At 32.4% G+C, this 15,160-nt stretch overlaps 3 protein-coding genes across 3 annotated transcripts; all 3 read left to right on the top strand.

Annotated features, from left to right (window-relative positions):
- The first annotated feature begins 2,412 nt into the window (after nt 1-2,412).
- LOC136270041 (ADP-ribosylation factor-like) lies at nt 2,413-4,591 on the top strand. The gene is made up of 4 exons (XM_066066261.1): nt 2,413-2,575; nt 2,745-2,921; nt 3,069-3,203; nt 3,484-4,591. The coding sequence occupies exons 1-4, from the start codon at nt 2,413-2,415 to the stop codon at nt 3,645-3,647; spliced, it is 639 nt and encodes a 212-aa protein (XP_065922333.1). The 3' UTR covers nt 3,648-4,591.
- A 3,746-nt stretch (nt 4,592-8,337) lies between these two features.
- Nucleotides 8,338-10,835, top strand: LOC109620003 (uncharacterized). Its single transcript, XM_066066262.1, is given in 5 exon segments — nt 8,338-8,480; nt 9,631-9,807; nt 9,946-10,047; nt 10,050-10,079; nt 10,189-10,835. Coding segments are annotated over 5 exon segments (567 nt in total). The 5' UTR covers nt 8,338-8,386; the 3' UTR covers nt 10,353-10,835.
- A 1,376-nt stretch (nt 10,836-12,211) lies between these two features.
- On the top strand, nt 12,212-14,081 carry LOC105338307 (uncharacterized). The gene is made up of 4 exons (XM_020071440.3): nt 12,212-12,373; nt 12,580-12,756; nt 13,178-13,312; nt 13,468-14,081. Exons 1-4 carry the CDS (start codon nt 12,280-12,282, stop codon nt 13,629-13,631), a joined length of 570 nt encoding a protein of 189 aa, XP_019926999.3. The 5' UTR covers nt 12,212-12,279; the 3' UTR covers nt 13,632-14,081.
- The last annotated feature ends 1,079 nt before the right edge of the window (nt 14,082-15,160 follow it).

Below are 15,160 nucleotides of genomic sequence, written 5' to 3'. Positions count from 1 at the left end.
CCTAACGATTAACACATTTATTTTAGGTCTTAAACTGGAATTTTCACTTCAACGTTCGAAATGTAAACAAACGCTTTGTTTACATAGCGAAGAATTGCAAGCTCTAAAACTAGCTTATATCTCATCAAATGACACTCAAATTTCGGTTGCCTATTAAAAATGCCTTACTGAAGCATGTAAACATTAAAATCGAAAAAATAATTTTGACCAAAATCGTGACCATGCCCCTTTAAGCAAGAGTCCTATAATATTCTTGTCCTGATGGGAAATAATCGATCGTGAGTGAATAAATAAAACACAAACAAAACCAGTTTGTTTGTTTTCTTTTTAGTATTTTATTTTGCATGCTACAATTAATATTTAAGATTGGTGCATGTAAAGAAATACCGGTATGTATTGATACTGTCTTTTGTTAACAATGTGATTTAAAACCTGTGAGTCTATGGGAAAATTCCTCTTACAGCTACATTTTTGCAGCTTTTATATTTAGAATGGGGTTATCAAATCATATAATTTCACTTTGACGGTAGTGAAGAATAACTGAAGTCAATGGCATTTCATTATAGCTGGATTTATTTGATTTCTTAATTACGAATATCAAAAGTATCCGTGTTCTATAAGATACATTCTTTAAATTAAAGATAAATAATTCTAGTTAAGTTTTAAATATTCATTCAAAAAAGGGTATTTTTGAATCTCCGCACGTGTATTGCTGTTGTTAATTCAGTATTCACCGTAGTCAATTACTTGGCGTTGTCTTGCTATTAAGCGTTATCTTGCTAGTAAACGTTGTCTAGTATATCAAGCGTTTACCAGATTTTAACTGAATTTTTAGCGTTGTGTGATACTCGACTGAAGGACAAGATTCATAAGGAGGCTGGATGATCAACAAATTAACCATCAGTATTGCCTTAAACATTAAAATATGATATTTTGAACCATACACAGTCATTAAGTAAAGAAGAAAAAATATAAATGTTTTAGCATTCCAATTTAAACATTTTCCTACATCTGATACAGAGCTCTTCATTTAAAGGAGGTAGAAATAGCCTAAAAATAGCCACAACCATCCAGTCCTCTTAAAGAGCTTACCGTGCCAAATATAATGTAACACTGTGCTGGATAATTATGCCAGTGCCAAGGTGGTATTTTTGCACCCGCTTAAGATGCAGTTTCAGAAAAAACCATGTATACCAAATGATAGAGAGTATATAACCACTTTTGTTTTTAGTGTGTTTCACCTGACAGGTTTATTTACCTTTGAAAATTAATATCCCATCGGAAAATGATAATTCCCATAGGAGAATTGACTCTCCTACAGGAAATATTGACAATCCTATAGGATTTTTTTAAAAGCCCTTTAGGAATTATATTTCCTATAGGAGAATGGTAATTCCTGTAGGCATTTGATTCAGACATGTAGTTTTCCTATAGGATATTAAGTTTTCCTATCGGATTTCATCAAATCCTATCGGAATTGAAATTCCTGTTGGAAGTTCTTGTATTCCGATAGGAAATTTCAAATTACCTATAGGAATATTGATTTTCCTATGGAAAATATTATTTTCCTATAGGAATTTATTTTTGAAAGGTAAATATCTTACCTGACAGGTGAGATACACTGATAACAAAGGTGGTTGTTAACTCTTTAAGCAATGGTCTATCATATGGCATATTTGAATTTTTCGATACATGCAGCTTAAGCGAGTGCAAAAATGCCACCTTGGCAATGGCATAATTATCCGGCACAGTGTTATGTACCAACAAACCACAGACGCACATTTCACACAGTAAGCTTATTTACTTGATTTACTATAAACAATAACATGTGTTGCTCTCTATACCAAACATGTGTACTGTATGAAACAAGTGTCTGTGCAAAAAACTCAAACTCTTATAACGGTAATCCGAAATGTATTGATTTGATTAATATCCGTTTTAACTATATTTGCTAAAGAAGATGATTTACTGTATTTTGAACACTATATATTGAAATTTTAAATATTCATAGGTATTTTGGACATTGTTCACCCCAAAGTTCCCTTTTCAGGCAACTGATACAATCGGAATTTACAGATAAAAAATTTTCAGATACATTTCAAATCCATAACATGAAAATTACATGTAAGTACTTATGCATTGTTACATCATATATCAAAAAGTTTTCAGAAAAATAAAACGTTGTGTGTAAAACTAAGCACTATCCAATGTTAACAATATTCAACAAAATTATTAACGTACAAAAAAGTTTTGCTTGGTTCTTGAATGTATAGATATTTACATACTAGGTATGTACTACAAATAGACCAGGATGTTCATCACAACTTACACGCAGAATATTAACAACATTTAAATGACACGTGCAAATCATCATACCTCAACATTCAGGTATATAAAGATCAATATTACGGCATGTATTCAGAATTAATCAGGCAGTTGAAACTGAGAAATAAACTTCTGCTTGGAAAAACAATATTTATAATAATGGGATCATTACTGACTAGATTGTTAACTGCATTCGAGTCCTGTTTAAAGACAGAGTACAAAATTCTTATACTTGGACTAAACGCTGCAGGTATGAAAAATTCAAAATCAATTCATCTTTTTTAGATTTATGACAGTGAAAGCATACACGTTCTTTTTAGAATTTTTTTTACGTAGTTCTATCAGCTTAATTTTTCCCCCTATATTTGACTAGATTATAGTAAATACGCCACATGTTTTTAATTATGATTGTTTCAAAGGCAAGACAACAATTCTTTATCAGTTCAAACTGAACGAGAAAATACAGAGTATCCCTACCATTGGGTTTAACGTGGAGACCGTGTCACCCATGAAAGGTGTGTCCTTCACAGTATGGGATGTCGGGGGTAGTGGAAAAGTCATACCTCTTTGGAAGCATTACTACAAAAACACGCATGGTCAGTACCGATCTACGATATGATCAGTGCGCACATAAAATAATAATAGGAGAGGAGAAATTTATCTTTTTTAAGATTTGCCTCTATTTTATCAACCAAAACTTTTATAAAACTTTACGTAAAGTTAAAGTGTCTATTTCTGTACAGGTTTGATATATGTAGTGGACAGCGCTGACAGATATAGAATCTCAGAGTCACGTGGAGAACTATTTGGGATTTTGGAGAACGATGAGATGAGGGGAGTTCCGGTGGTGATCATTGCCAACCAACAGGACCGACCAGGTGAGTATTATAGAGTAATGTATAAAGAACAAACGTGTTATATTCCTTATACTCTCTATTCTCTATATAGATATATATGTATAAATTTATACTGTGAATGTTAAATGTATATTAACTTAAATGGTGGTCTTGTGACTAAATATTTGAAAACCACCCAAAACCAACTAAAAATGGGTATTGATATAATTGATGAACTAACTTTCATAGTTTCTGTAGAGTTAAAGATATAAAGGTTAGTCTGTTAAATTACACCACTTCAATATTAATACTTCTTTTTCAGATGCTCTGAGTACATCTGCTTTGACTGACCTTTTGTGCCTACACAAGCTAACCTCTAGAAAATGGTGCATACAGCCCGCATGCGCAATAAATGGTGAAGGACTTCACGAGTCCATAAACGAATTAGTAACATTAGTTAAAGAATTCAAAAAAGTTTCGAGATGATCACTTGAGGACTTTTTGTCGTTAAGATTAATCGACGTCAGGAAAAGTCGCTGCTTTTTTGCAAACGTTGCCGGTAATTGTGTGATGCATCATCATGTAATATCACGCATCTTGCCTTCAGTTTACTACTACCAGTACCACATTATGTACATTACAATTCGTTAATGCAAATACAACTAATTTACTGTTCAATAATTTAACTACTACCAGTACAACAATAAGTACATGAACAATACAATTCGTTAATGCAGATCCATACAAATAAGTTACTGTTCAATAATTTGACAGTATAAATGTCACTGAGGTATTTGTTATTGTATACATGTAATTAATATTGTTTATTAAACATTGATAACACCCTTCTTGGAAAAATAAACACTGCCTATTTTATATACATTACATCGTGAATCATTCTTTATTTCGTTGTTTGTTTTTTTTATATAAATTTTCAGAATAGATAAAGGTTGTGATATGGTACTGGATTGAGGTTTCAGACTTTCTCCAATATAATGCACAATGCACACACGATATTTATATGTGTAAAGTATTAAAATCTTCACACTTTTACACATCATGCTATTGTTGTAAAGAACCAAAGACTTAGTGCTATCATAAAGGGTGCTAAATCATGACAAAATGTTGTGAAACGGGTGCAGAGCATTGGCTATAAGCATAAGGCCTTTGTTTAAAACATCTTTGTATTAGTTATACCCAATTTTATTTTTTATTTTCGTTCTCTCTGGAAAGTTTTGCTTTGTATAAGTGTGATATTCTTACCTCCCTTTGTTTGTGTCATTTACAGAATTGTTTTTCTAACACTGGCCCTTGTTCTGACAGCAGAGCTGTATTGTATGAATGCAAATCTTTTGTTATGTTGGAATTGTACACAGTAGGCCAATGCTGTAATGTTGTAAGCAAATTGAAATGATAAAACTCTTTATCTGTTTGTTGTTGTCCACTAAGGAATGAAAAAATCATGAGTAGTCATAGAAGTCATGAAATGATTCCTTAAATTATTACTCATATTAACATTATGTTTTAATTATTATGTAGAATTAAAATAATTGATATTTCAACGTTGTTTTCATCGTGCACTGAGCCCGCTTGTTCCCAACAGCTAGAGTACGTCATTTTCAGGTAGTGCAGACTGTGTATTACCACCCAGCACAAAGCAACCAAGTGATGCTCTCTAACACGCCCATTTAGGTCATGTGTCAATGATGGAATTATGGAAAAATAATATCAAATTTTTATTTTTACCGCTACAATACCGCTACAATAATAACAAGTTATACCCAGAATATCTTGCTATACACAGAGTTTAATTGACTAAATAGCTACGTACTTTCAAGATGTGAAGTGGCAGGTGATCCTTTACAAGTTATTTTCATCACACGGACAATGAAATTATGTATACCATTGAAACAAAATATTGTACAAATAACAAATACAGAATAACAATATTTTCGAAGACTGGACCTCAATATCCCGGTATATCGTAACAGGAGATAAAATGATTTTTTATATAGTAGAATGGAAGAGAGGAACGCATCGCAAAAATCAAAGGAATGGTTCCTTGATTTATTTTAATGTAGTTTGTATGGTTAAGAACCTGTTCTAAATGTATACGCGGATCCAGCAATTTCAGGAGTGAGGAAGGTGCTCCCTGATATCCTCCTTCTAGATACGCTCATTTTTCATTCTAGCAGTATAATTGAGTTAAAACAAATAGTTAAAGGAACCACACATTAGTCCTATAATAGTTGAGAACAATAGCAGTATATATACTAACACCTTGTTTTATTTTAATACAGTAACTATTTGTCGCAAAAACAAGTACGTGTGGTGTAAATGTATCACAGTATGGTGCACGAATGTTGTTTATTAAGGTATAACTTATCTTTTAGGGTAATTATACCCTACTGACACATTCGTAAGGCCTCGGTTTGTTTTCATTCACAGCCTACCGGGTATTTCATCATACCTGACACGCTGGAGAAGATCGGATTGTCGGAAATTATACACCATAAAACAAGAGGCCCATGGGGCCACATCGCTCACCTGAGCAACAATTGGCGTTCAAAAGATATTGTGCCATATGGTCCCTCGGTAGAATAACAAAAAATAAATATTGTCAAGTATTCGAATTTTACAATTATTTTTGCATACACGTAATCTTTGACATTGTACCTTCATGAAATACTATTTTTTACCAGAATAAGAAAATCCTACGCAAGATATAAAACTAAACATTTGGTAGGGGTACACTGTTAAGTTGTTAACTTCCAATTCCCTATATTTTCGTTCTGCCCCCCCCCCCCCCCCCCCCACACACACACACTTTGTAAAGCGATCAAAATATATGAGAGCATATAGGTACATTTGTTTCATCAACTACTTACTTGTTATTGTATTTAAAAAAAATATATAATAGTTATTGTATTTTATTTAAAAAATCCTTCATGTATAGATGTGAAGAAGAAAATTGTACCTCAATGTGCTCAATTCCTCAAATTAAAACATTCAAAAATTTAATTTGTTTTCCATTATAATTAAATGACTGTTATTTACCTCGCGTACAAACCAGGATAATTTTCCGCTGTGATATTTTCTTAGGAAAAGCGATAATTATTTTATCCCCATAACAGAAATGTGTCAAAACTATGGAAACTGTTTTAAAGATGTCGTTTTTATTTACTCGTGTCTGAAAAACTATCAAAATTGATGTAGATTTCACATTATTTATTGTATAATGAGGGGACCCCAGAGAGTAGGTATATACAGAATATCATTCTTTTATTTTTTTTGTTCAAGTATTTAACATACTCTAATTCATATAGAATTTCTAATGTTCAACCAAAATTTCAGCGTCAATCGTAGAATTATAAGCAAGATACAGAGCTCACAGTTTCCCTAGGTTTGAGTCATATTTTGTTGACATGACTTTATTACATTCAGCTTAAGATTTTTAACTTGGTATTTCCTATTCACCATTAAAAATGGAAAAAAAGAATGGCCTAAGATTTTCAATTCTTTTATTCACTCAAGACCAGTTCATTGGTATTTAAGGTTCAAAATCAGTTTATACAAATGTACACAAACACAGTCAAGGATCACATGTACAGTAGGAGTAATAATGACGAAAAAAGGTTAAATTTACAATACAATAAGTTGTTAAAATTGGTTTCTGGAAGAACAGACTTTGAAAATTTTCTTAATAAATATTGACAAATTTTTTACTTTTTTAATCTTTAGTTTTTAAGATCTGTGTACAAACATAGAATTGTGAGCAAATCTCTGTATCTTAATTGCTTATAATTCGAAGCTTAACACTCAAATATGGTTAGTAAATAGAAATTGTAAACAATTAAACACAAGAAACATGCATGCACTATAACAAATAAAGAACACAATTTATTTTTTCGAAATGAATCATATATACACTGTAACACATGTATATATACCTACATATTTCCTTCAGCGATATCAAACTCTATTTAAACTGAATAAACTCGAGAAAATGCCGAGCATCGATCTCAACAAAACCTATTGCATTAATCTACCATTACGCAAAAGATAATGCCGAATTACCGATAGAATGAATTGTATTTCGGTACTTTTTTGATACATCAGATTTTGCTTAATTTGCGCAGGTAAAGAGTTAACTGTTTGATCTACCGAAGTCTCTGTTTGAATTGATACGTAAAAATCACGAAATACGAGAGTTCCCAGGTTAAAATACAAAGCATAAATAATGCATACGAAACGAAAATCAGTCCTAGCTAACACCAACGTCATGTGTGAAATCTGTCAACGCATTGAAATATTTAGCCTCAATTTACTTCACAAAATCGGCACCAATATATTTTGCATGTTTCAAAAATTTCCCTTCATACACGAACTGTTGCATAAACAAGCAAATTCATCATAGTCAGATCGACCCTTTTTCGTATAATGTCATGGCTGCTTTAAACAAAGAACCTCGTTTTAGAAGTATGGAATACGAGTCTTGGTAAAATGGGTATGCAAACCCGGGCCGTGGCAAATTAAAAGCCGGGGTAGATCGGCAATCGTCAATTCCAAATACGCATTATTTTGCGGCAATATTTATAGCGAATACAAATATAACTGGTCCATCAAATATCCTCAAATTTTAATGAGATTGGCAGATTAATAACTGCCAATCTTTTGTTTTGACCAGGCCAAGTCTTGCCTACCCATTTTACCGGATGCCGAACCGAACCGAAGCTGAAACACGCCTTTCCTTTATCATTATTTTCGTAATAACTCAGACTTGAAACTGAATTAGACCTTAATTTTTGCAATTTATATTTTCCTTCCCATAAGGATAATTTATGCTAAACTACGTTGAATTTGCCTCGGTAGTTCTTGAGAAGAAGATTTTTAAAAATGCACCCCCCTTTTTCTACAGTTTCAAGGTTTTCTCCGCTTTGAATACAGATCGTACTTTTATTTCTGCAATTTATATTCGCCATCCCATAAGGATGCTTTGTGCCAAATTTGGTTGAAATTGGATAAGCGGTTTTAGAGAAGAAGTTCAAAATGTAAAAAGTTTACAGACGGACGGACGGACGGACGGACGGACGGACAGACAGACGGACAGACGGACGACGGACAAAATGTGATCAGAATAGCTCACTTGAGCTTTCAGCTCAGGTGAGCTAAAAATGAGGTTTGAGCCCCCTTAGCAGACAGAAATAATGACTTGATTAATAAGCATGGGTTTATTGTTCTCCAGATTAAGGGATCTTTACGAGTCTTTTTCCTCTGGATCTCCGGCACGGATTGTCATGCTGGGATTAGACGCTGCTGGTAAGTTGTTCCCCTTAAAACAATCGCCAATGTCATTTTACACATACAAATTTAACCCTTTTTATAATCTAATAAAGAAAGTACATTTGTTGGCGCACAAGATTGTAAGTTTGCAGGAATCATCGACACGAAGCATTTGGAATTTTAATGTCTATAACCTCGAAATGCTACTGGTTCGAACAAAATTTGATTATTCAAACATTGCAAGCTGTATTACGTTGAGAGTTGAACATGTCTATTCCGACTATTAGAAATAACTCACAAGCTGTTTTAAAAGGGCAATCAGGGGTCAACCAATAAATAGTTATGTTTGAAATTTTGATGCATATATATTTTAATACAATTATATTAAGTTATATTGTGTATCACAATAAACTAGAAATAAGAACAGAAAATAGTGTGCATATGGCAGAATCAATAATGACAAATTAAAATATATTCTATTGTTGAACATAATGTAATATTATCATACATTTAAACACAAAAAAGTTTTTTAAAAAATTGAAGAAAAAAAAAATCACAAGCAGGATTTGAACCAAAAACACTTAGTCTACATGTCCCTATTCCCTAATCCAGGACGAAACCAGAGAGCAAGGGAAGACTTTCAAGTATGTGGTATAAAGAAGTATTTTAAATAACAATGTTATATCTCTGGACTTTGTTAGAATTTTTAAAGATGTACATATTAGTAATCTATGGATCATTTCTCCATCTTTCTTTAAAAAGGGACATTTTTTATGCTGAAATATAACATCTTTACATGTTTCAATTTGTGGAGAAAAGACCCAGAGACAACACATTCATTTAAAACTGCTGTAAATAAGTAGGATTTTGCATCAATTGCGTCGTGTTGCTTTATTTAGATCCATATAATGATAAAACCTTTTGCATGTCAAACATTTTTTTACCCTCCACGTCCAAAAGAAACCAAACAACGGTTATAATTTGAAAAATTTGCAAAATTAATCGATGAAATTTTTACTGTCTCTGCGCCCAGATTCCCGCCGAGTCTACATCTTAAGCGCCTACTTTGTTTTTGATCTTTTGTATTCAATGTTTTCAATTCACTACTCAAATTAGAGATGACACTCAGTTACTGACTAGTGTAGAAATCTGATCAGCCCAGTAACATAGTTATAGTTCCTTGCAGGAAAGACAACAATATTGTACAAAATAAAGCTGAACGAGATTGTGTCCACCATTCCTACCATAGGTTTCAATGTGGAGACTGTGTCCCCCGTAAAGGGCGTGACCTTCACCGTCTGGGACGTCGGGGGTCAGGACAAAATCAAACCTCATTGGAGATATTACTTTCAAAATGCTGAAGGTGAATTAATATGAATTTCCATTGCACAAATCTTGAACTTTTATATTCTTTATTTTTGTAAAAAAAAAAGGAGGGGGGGGGGGGGGTAAAGATCCATATTCAAATATAATAGCCTCAAACAATATTTCTTTACTGCAAGGTTAGTGTATGTAGTGGACAGTAATGACAGAAAAAGAATATTGGAGTCACGTGAAAAACTCTTTGGGATTTTAAACAGAGATGAGATGAAAGGACTTCCTATGGTGTCATTGCCAATAAACAGGATCTTCCGAGTAAGGAGATGGAGATAGAGAGAAAGAAATAGAGTTTTGTAAGAAAATGAAATTTAGAATATACATTACATATCATTCTTAACATCTTGAATAATATCTTTTTTGATAGATGCATTAAGTACATTTGAAGTGGCAAATCTGATGAGCTTACACAAGATGACTTCACGAAAATGGCACATTCAGGCTGCATGTGCAACACATGGGGAGGGGATTTTTGAGGCCATGAAAGAGCTGTCTTCCATGGTAAAAGAAAACAAGAAAAAGATGAGATGAAGTCTTTTTATTCAAATATAAGGTTTATGACAAGCGCACAGCAAACAGCATCATCTGGGAGAATCCTGAGTCACGGCACCATAAGTACGCTGTTCGTGATTCCATGTGTGCGAGAATATATTTTAATATTTGACTGACATTAAAGCATCGGTGGTTTCATTGAATTGCAGTTTGTTAATTGTCTGTAAAAATGAAGAAATTATTAATTCGTATCGATGTTCTATGAATTTTAAGAACCGAACGCTGGCGAAAGCTTTCATTACACTCGAGGCATCTTGTAACATTTCACCATCTATTCGTGTGTATCTACATATGATGATATTTTCATTGTTAACTTAATAGCTTAATCAATACAGTCATGTTGATGCATTTGCCAAACCCAGTCAATGATAGATCTATATATAATTAATATGTTTATATTTTTATAAGATATGCATTTTCACCAATATACCGGTATTGTGTTAATAAGCATTATTTATACTGTTATTCAAAATTATATTTTGATACTGTTATTTTTATTTTGTTACTTATTGAAAATTAAACTAAAATTCAAATAAAACAAAGAGTGCCTTTATTTGCTGTGTACACTATGTATGTATGATCCAACAGACGAAAGACAAATTGCAAGGACTTACGAATCATTGAGAGCAAGAGTCTTCTAATATCATTGCCCGTACAAAGAAATATTAATGGAAAAAAAACCAAAACAAAACAAAAAAAAAACAAAAAACAAAACAACAAAACCAAAAAAATATTATTATTATTATTATTATCTAACTATAGTTATGTATCTTATCAAGCCTTCTCGAGGGAAATAAAGAATGAATCAATAAACAAATGATTTAGCTCCACAATAAGAATAATTCATACAAACTGGCTTTGAATTTCGGGTAAAATTGATGAAGATTAATGACATTTATCAAAAAGATTAAAAGATACTTTTTAGCATTTAAATCGCTGTATTCAATTTTTACTACATGTGAGTTCTATATCAAACTGATTTATTATTCTAATTTTAAAATGAATCTTTTACATCTACTTTCTCATATGTTTTTTTTAAATTTTTCATTATTAATGTTCACATAACATTGATTTTTCTTTATTTTTCCAATCTCATTATTTTTAATTACTAGTACCTGTGTTATTAACCAATTATTATCAAAAGATCTCACCAGTTTACAAGTTCTGTTTTAACAGCGGTTTATCAAGAAATTCCCATTTCGCCTTACTACTTTTTAACTTGTATTTCATAGTTAAGGCGAAATGGGAACACACGTACCAAAAGACCAAACGCCGGAACCCTAGCTTTACTACCGATTAAACCCGTGGTATTATAATTGGAATTTATAAATCTAATAAAATAAGCATGTTTGTATTATTCCATACTATAATTGAAAAAAAAAATCCTTTCAGAAAAGAAATTTTGGGGAGAATCGATGAAAAGGTTTTTTATATCATGGTAGTAACATGTTAAAAAGCATTAAGTGTATTTGTTTGTATACATCATTTATGAAGAAAAACAGAAAGTCAAACCGTCATTTACGTACACGATGATGAGAATTATTTATTTTTTATTATTTATTTAAAATCAATATTCACAAATGACAGCATTTCTTGTATTTTTTTTTATATTGCAATAGCTCTTATTTTTAAAATTATAATTTAATATGAGAACTGAAACCACCCCAGTATATATAGCAACACCCGATTAAGACCATTCGGAATCTCTCACGCTGTGTTGGTGTGTATAGTTTCGTCATATACAGACACGTTGGAAGTAACCAGCACATGGCATTTAACGCGTTAAAAATAACCTGTTCTGATATAGGTATATAAAGAATTGCACTGGGCCCTTTAATCATTCTGATAATATTACTGATCATACACGACAGACCTAGGTGAAAGAATTTTATAAAACTACACGAAAATGGGTTTATTTCTGTCTAGACTATACTCTGTATTTGAGTCTTTTAGTTCCGAGACACCAGCTAGAATCCTTATGCTGGGCTTAGATGCTGCGGGTAAGTGTGGTTTTATAGATACATGTATATGTACATGTATCCTATGGGATTTCCCAGAATTTAATCAAATTAAATTTTTTATATCTGAATAATCTCAAATTAAATATTTATTTGATATTCACTATTAATTTCTGTGTTATATATATATATCACAGATGTATCACATAAAATGGCTCTTATTGTACATGTAATATTTTCTTTTTAAGGGAAAACATCGATTTTATACAAAGTGAAACTGAATGAAAACGTGCACACCATTCCGACCATTGGGTTTAACGTAGAGACGGTGGAGCCGGTAAAAGGCGTGTCCTTTACGGTGTGGGACGTCGGCGGACAGAACAAAATCAGACCTCTGTGGAGAATATACTATCAGAATACTGAAGGTATTTTTTTTACATCGCAAATATTTTAAAATATGTTACGAAATGTGCAAGTTGACATAATCATGAAACTCGACGATTTACATTTATTAAATTTTGGTTGATTATAAAGAAAACTTTAATGAAGAATTCTTGACATTCCAAAAAACCCCAACCAAAAACAAACTCTTGAACATTTACAGCACAATTCGTTACAACATCCCTTTACGCAAACAAATCGTACTATAAAACAATTTTTTTTAACAAAAGAAACAACGTACCATAAAATGTATACACATACATATGTATCATAATAATTATGTCGAAATTTTTATAAATGTGCTCTTATTTGTCTGAAAATGTAGGAATGGCATCTCCAGTTTCATTTATCATAAATATTGAAATATAACATCGAATATCATGATTATTATTTTTTTTTCATCAGGGTTGTTATTTGTTGTTGACAGCAGTGATAGGGAACGAATCGCCGAATCACGTGAGGAGCTGTTCGGGATCCTGGACACTGACGAAATGAGGGAAGTTCCTGTGGTAGTGATTGCCAACAAACAAGATTTACCAAGTTAGTATATCAGTTTGTAGTACTGAAATAGAAAACAAAAGAAACATGAACAAATGAAATGAAATTATCTGATACAAATATACTTGTAATTACTTCAAATCTGTTTTATATGCTACTATATTTTTCTAATATCAAGATTACACGATTGATTACAGATGCATTGAAACCATCTGAGGTTGCAGACCTAATGACTCTGCATAAACTCACATCACGGAAATGGTACATCCAGGCTGCGTGCGCAAAAACGGGGGAAGGACTCTTTGAAGCCATGCGTGAAATGTCGAAAATGGTCAAAGAGTTCAAAGCCAAATCTCGTTGATCTTTACTCAACTGTAACAACGGGGATTGATTTTGCCAAACTAATGCGAAACTAGATCAACGTGTTCAAGTCCTGCTGGTGATTTCACTGTCTGATCCGCCCCCATGCATTCTCTCCGTCCAGAATTTCCGTACACGACGGACATGTGTTATTATAGTTTGGACCATGTAAGACACTGTAAATTGTACACAGAAGTGGTCAAAAGAGACATGCCTTTGTAATGTGTCATAATTTGTATTTATGCTTTAATTGTATAACTGACTATTTTCATTTTTTTTTGGTCTGAGAGTGTGTAACAGTGAATGGTGAACCGCTATTTGTGATGACAATAAAAAGAAAAATCTTCACAGGGATCGATACTTAATGTCAAATCCTGATGTATTTTCACATCTGTATTGTATTACAATATGCATCTGTAATGTTGTTTCAAGAATAAATTTCAAAATTCAATTTTCTCATTTTATGTATACTACATGAGATTGTATGTCTGAGATACAATATAACTTTTAATAAAAATTTACTTTTTTTTTTTAAAATAAAACATTATAAATTATTAATATTTAGGAATAAACATGTAATATTCAACTTGTTAAAAACCACTTTGAATTAAAATATTTTGTTTATTCATATCCCCATGCACGCTCTGGGGTGTTTCTATGGGGGATGGGCGCATTTACGTGGTTGTACCATTCCTCCCATCACTAGCGAAAACATCACAAACGTGTTAAATTTAATATAGTTTTATAAATTCTATTTATCCATTGACATACATTACGCATCTAGACAATTAGTGTAGGCAGATTTAAGTGTCATATTGAATATAAAATGTAGCTAAGATCAGGCGATTTATAGTCTGCTCTATGAGAAAACTCGAGTTAATATATCGTAATTTTAACCCCCAATATTTTAAAAAGAGTAACGTATCTTCAGCGATTTATATGAAATAAATTCCCGGTTAATCATGTTGACGATATTCGTCAAAGTTTCTTCTGTATTATAAACCTGTTATTCTCCAAGTGATTCGTTAAATATATCCCGAAATTCGGCTCAGACGGCTGTTTGTTTTGATTAAATTGATTTTATCTCCTGTTTGCTTCAGTATTTCACTTTGAACATCCTTCCAGCTCCCCATTTCTCAAAAACCTTTGCTTCTTACCTTTACAGGGCCTACATCTGACAAAATATTAAATTGTTGATTTGAAATGTTTACTTTCACGAACCGAAAGTCTTACAAAAATTTTTTAAGTGTTGTAATCTTAAGGATATTTTTAAAAGAATATGTTACATAATTCCTTGAAAATAGATAGGGTTTGTCCTTAAACATGCTTATGAAGTGTACGATGTTTGATAAACATGCATGCGAGGGTTTTCTTTGAATCTTGCTAAAAAGGCTGAAATGGACACACATACATACATATACATACACACACACACGACACACACGCACAGCAGCGACGGTATATCCCCTTCGCAACAAGTTGCGCGAAGGATAATTGATGTGTTTCTGTTGTAATATGGCGCAGATAAAA

The sequence above is a fragment of the Magallana gigas genome, chromosome 7 (genome assembly GCF_963853765.1).
Source record: "Magallana gigas chromosome 7, xbMagGiga1.1, whole genome shotgun sequence".
Lineage (NCBI taxonomy): Eukaryota > Metazoa > Mollusca > Bivalvia > Ostreida > Ostreidae > Magallana > Magallana gigas.
Note: the sequence above shows the minus strand (reverse complement) of the source record. Positions and strands in the feature narration are given on the sequence as shown.

Coding starts and splice junctions, on each gene's coding strand:
- LOC105338307 (XM_020071440.3), top strand. CDS start 12,280: ATGGGTTTATTTCTGTCTAGACTATACTCTGTATTTGAGTCTTTTAGT. Junction 12,374..12,579: donor GCTGGGCTTAGATGCTGCGG/GTAAGTGTGGTT, acceptor TTTCTTTTTAAG/GGAAAACATCGATTTTATAC. Junction 12,757..13,177: donor ATACTATCAGAATACTGAAG/GTATTTTTTTTA, acceptor TTTTTTCATCAG/GGTTGTTATTTGTTGTTGAC.
- LOC136270041 (XM_066066261.1), top strand. CDS start 2,413: ATGTATTCAGAATTAATCAGGCAGTTGAAACTGAGAAATAAACTTCTG. Junction 2,576..2,744: donor ACTTGGACTAAACGCTGCAG/GTATGAAAAATT, acceptor ATTGTTTCAAAG/GCAAGACAACAATTCTTTAT. Junction 3,204..3,483: donor CAACCAACAGGACCGACCAG/GTGAGTATTATA, acceptor CTTCTTTTTCAG/ATGCTCTGAGTACATCTGCT.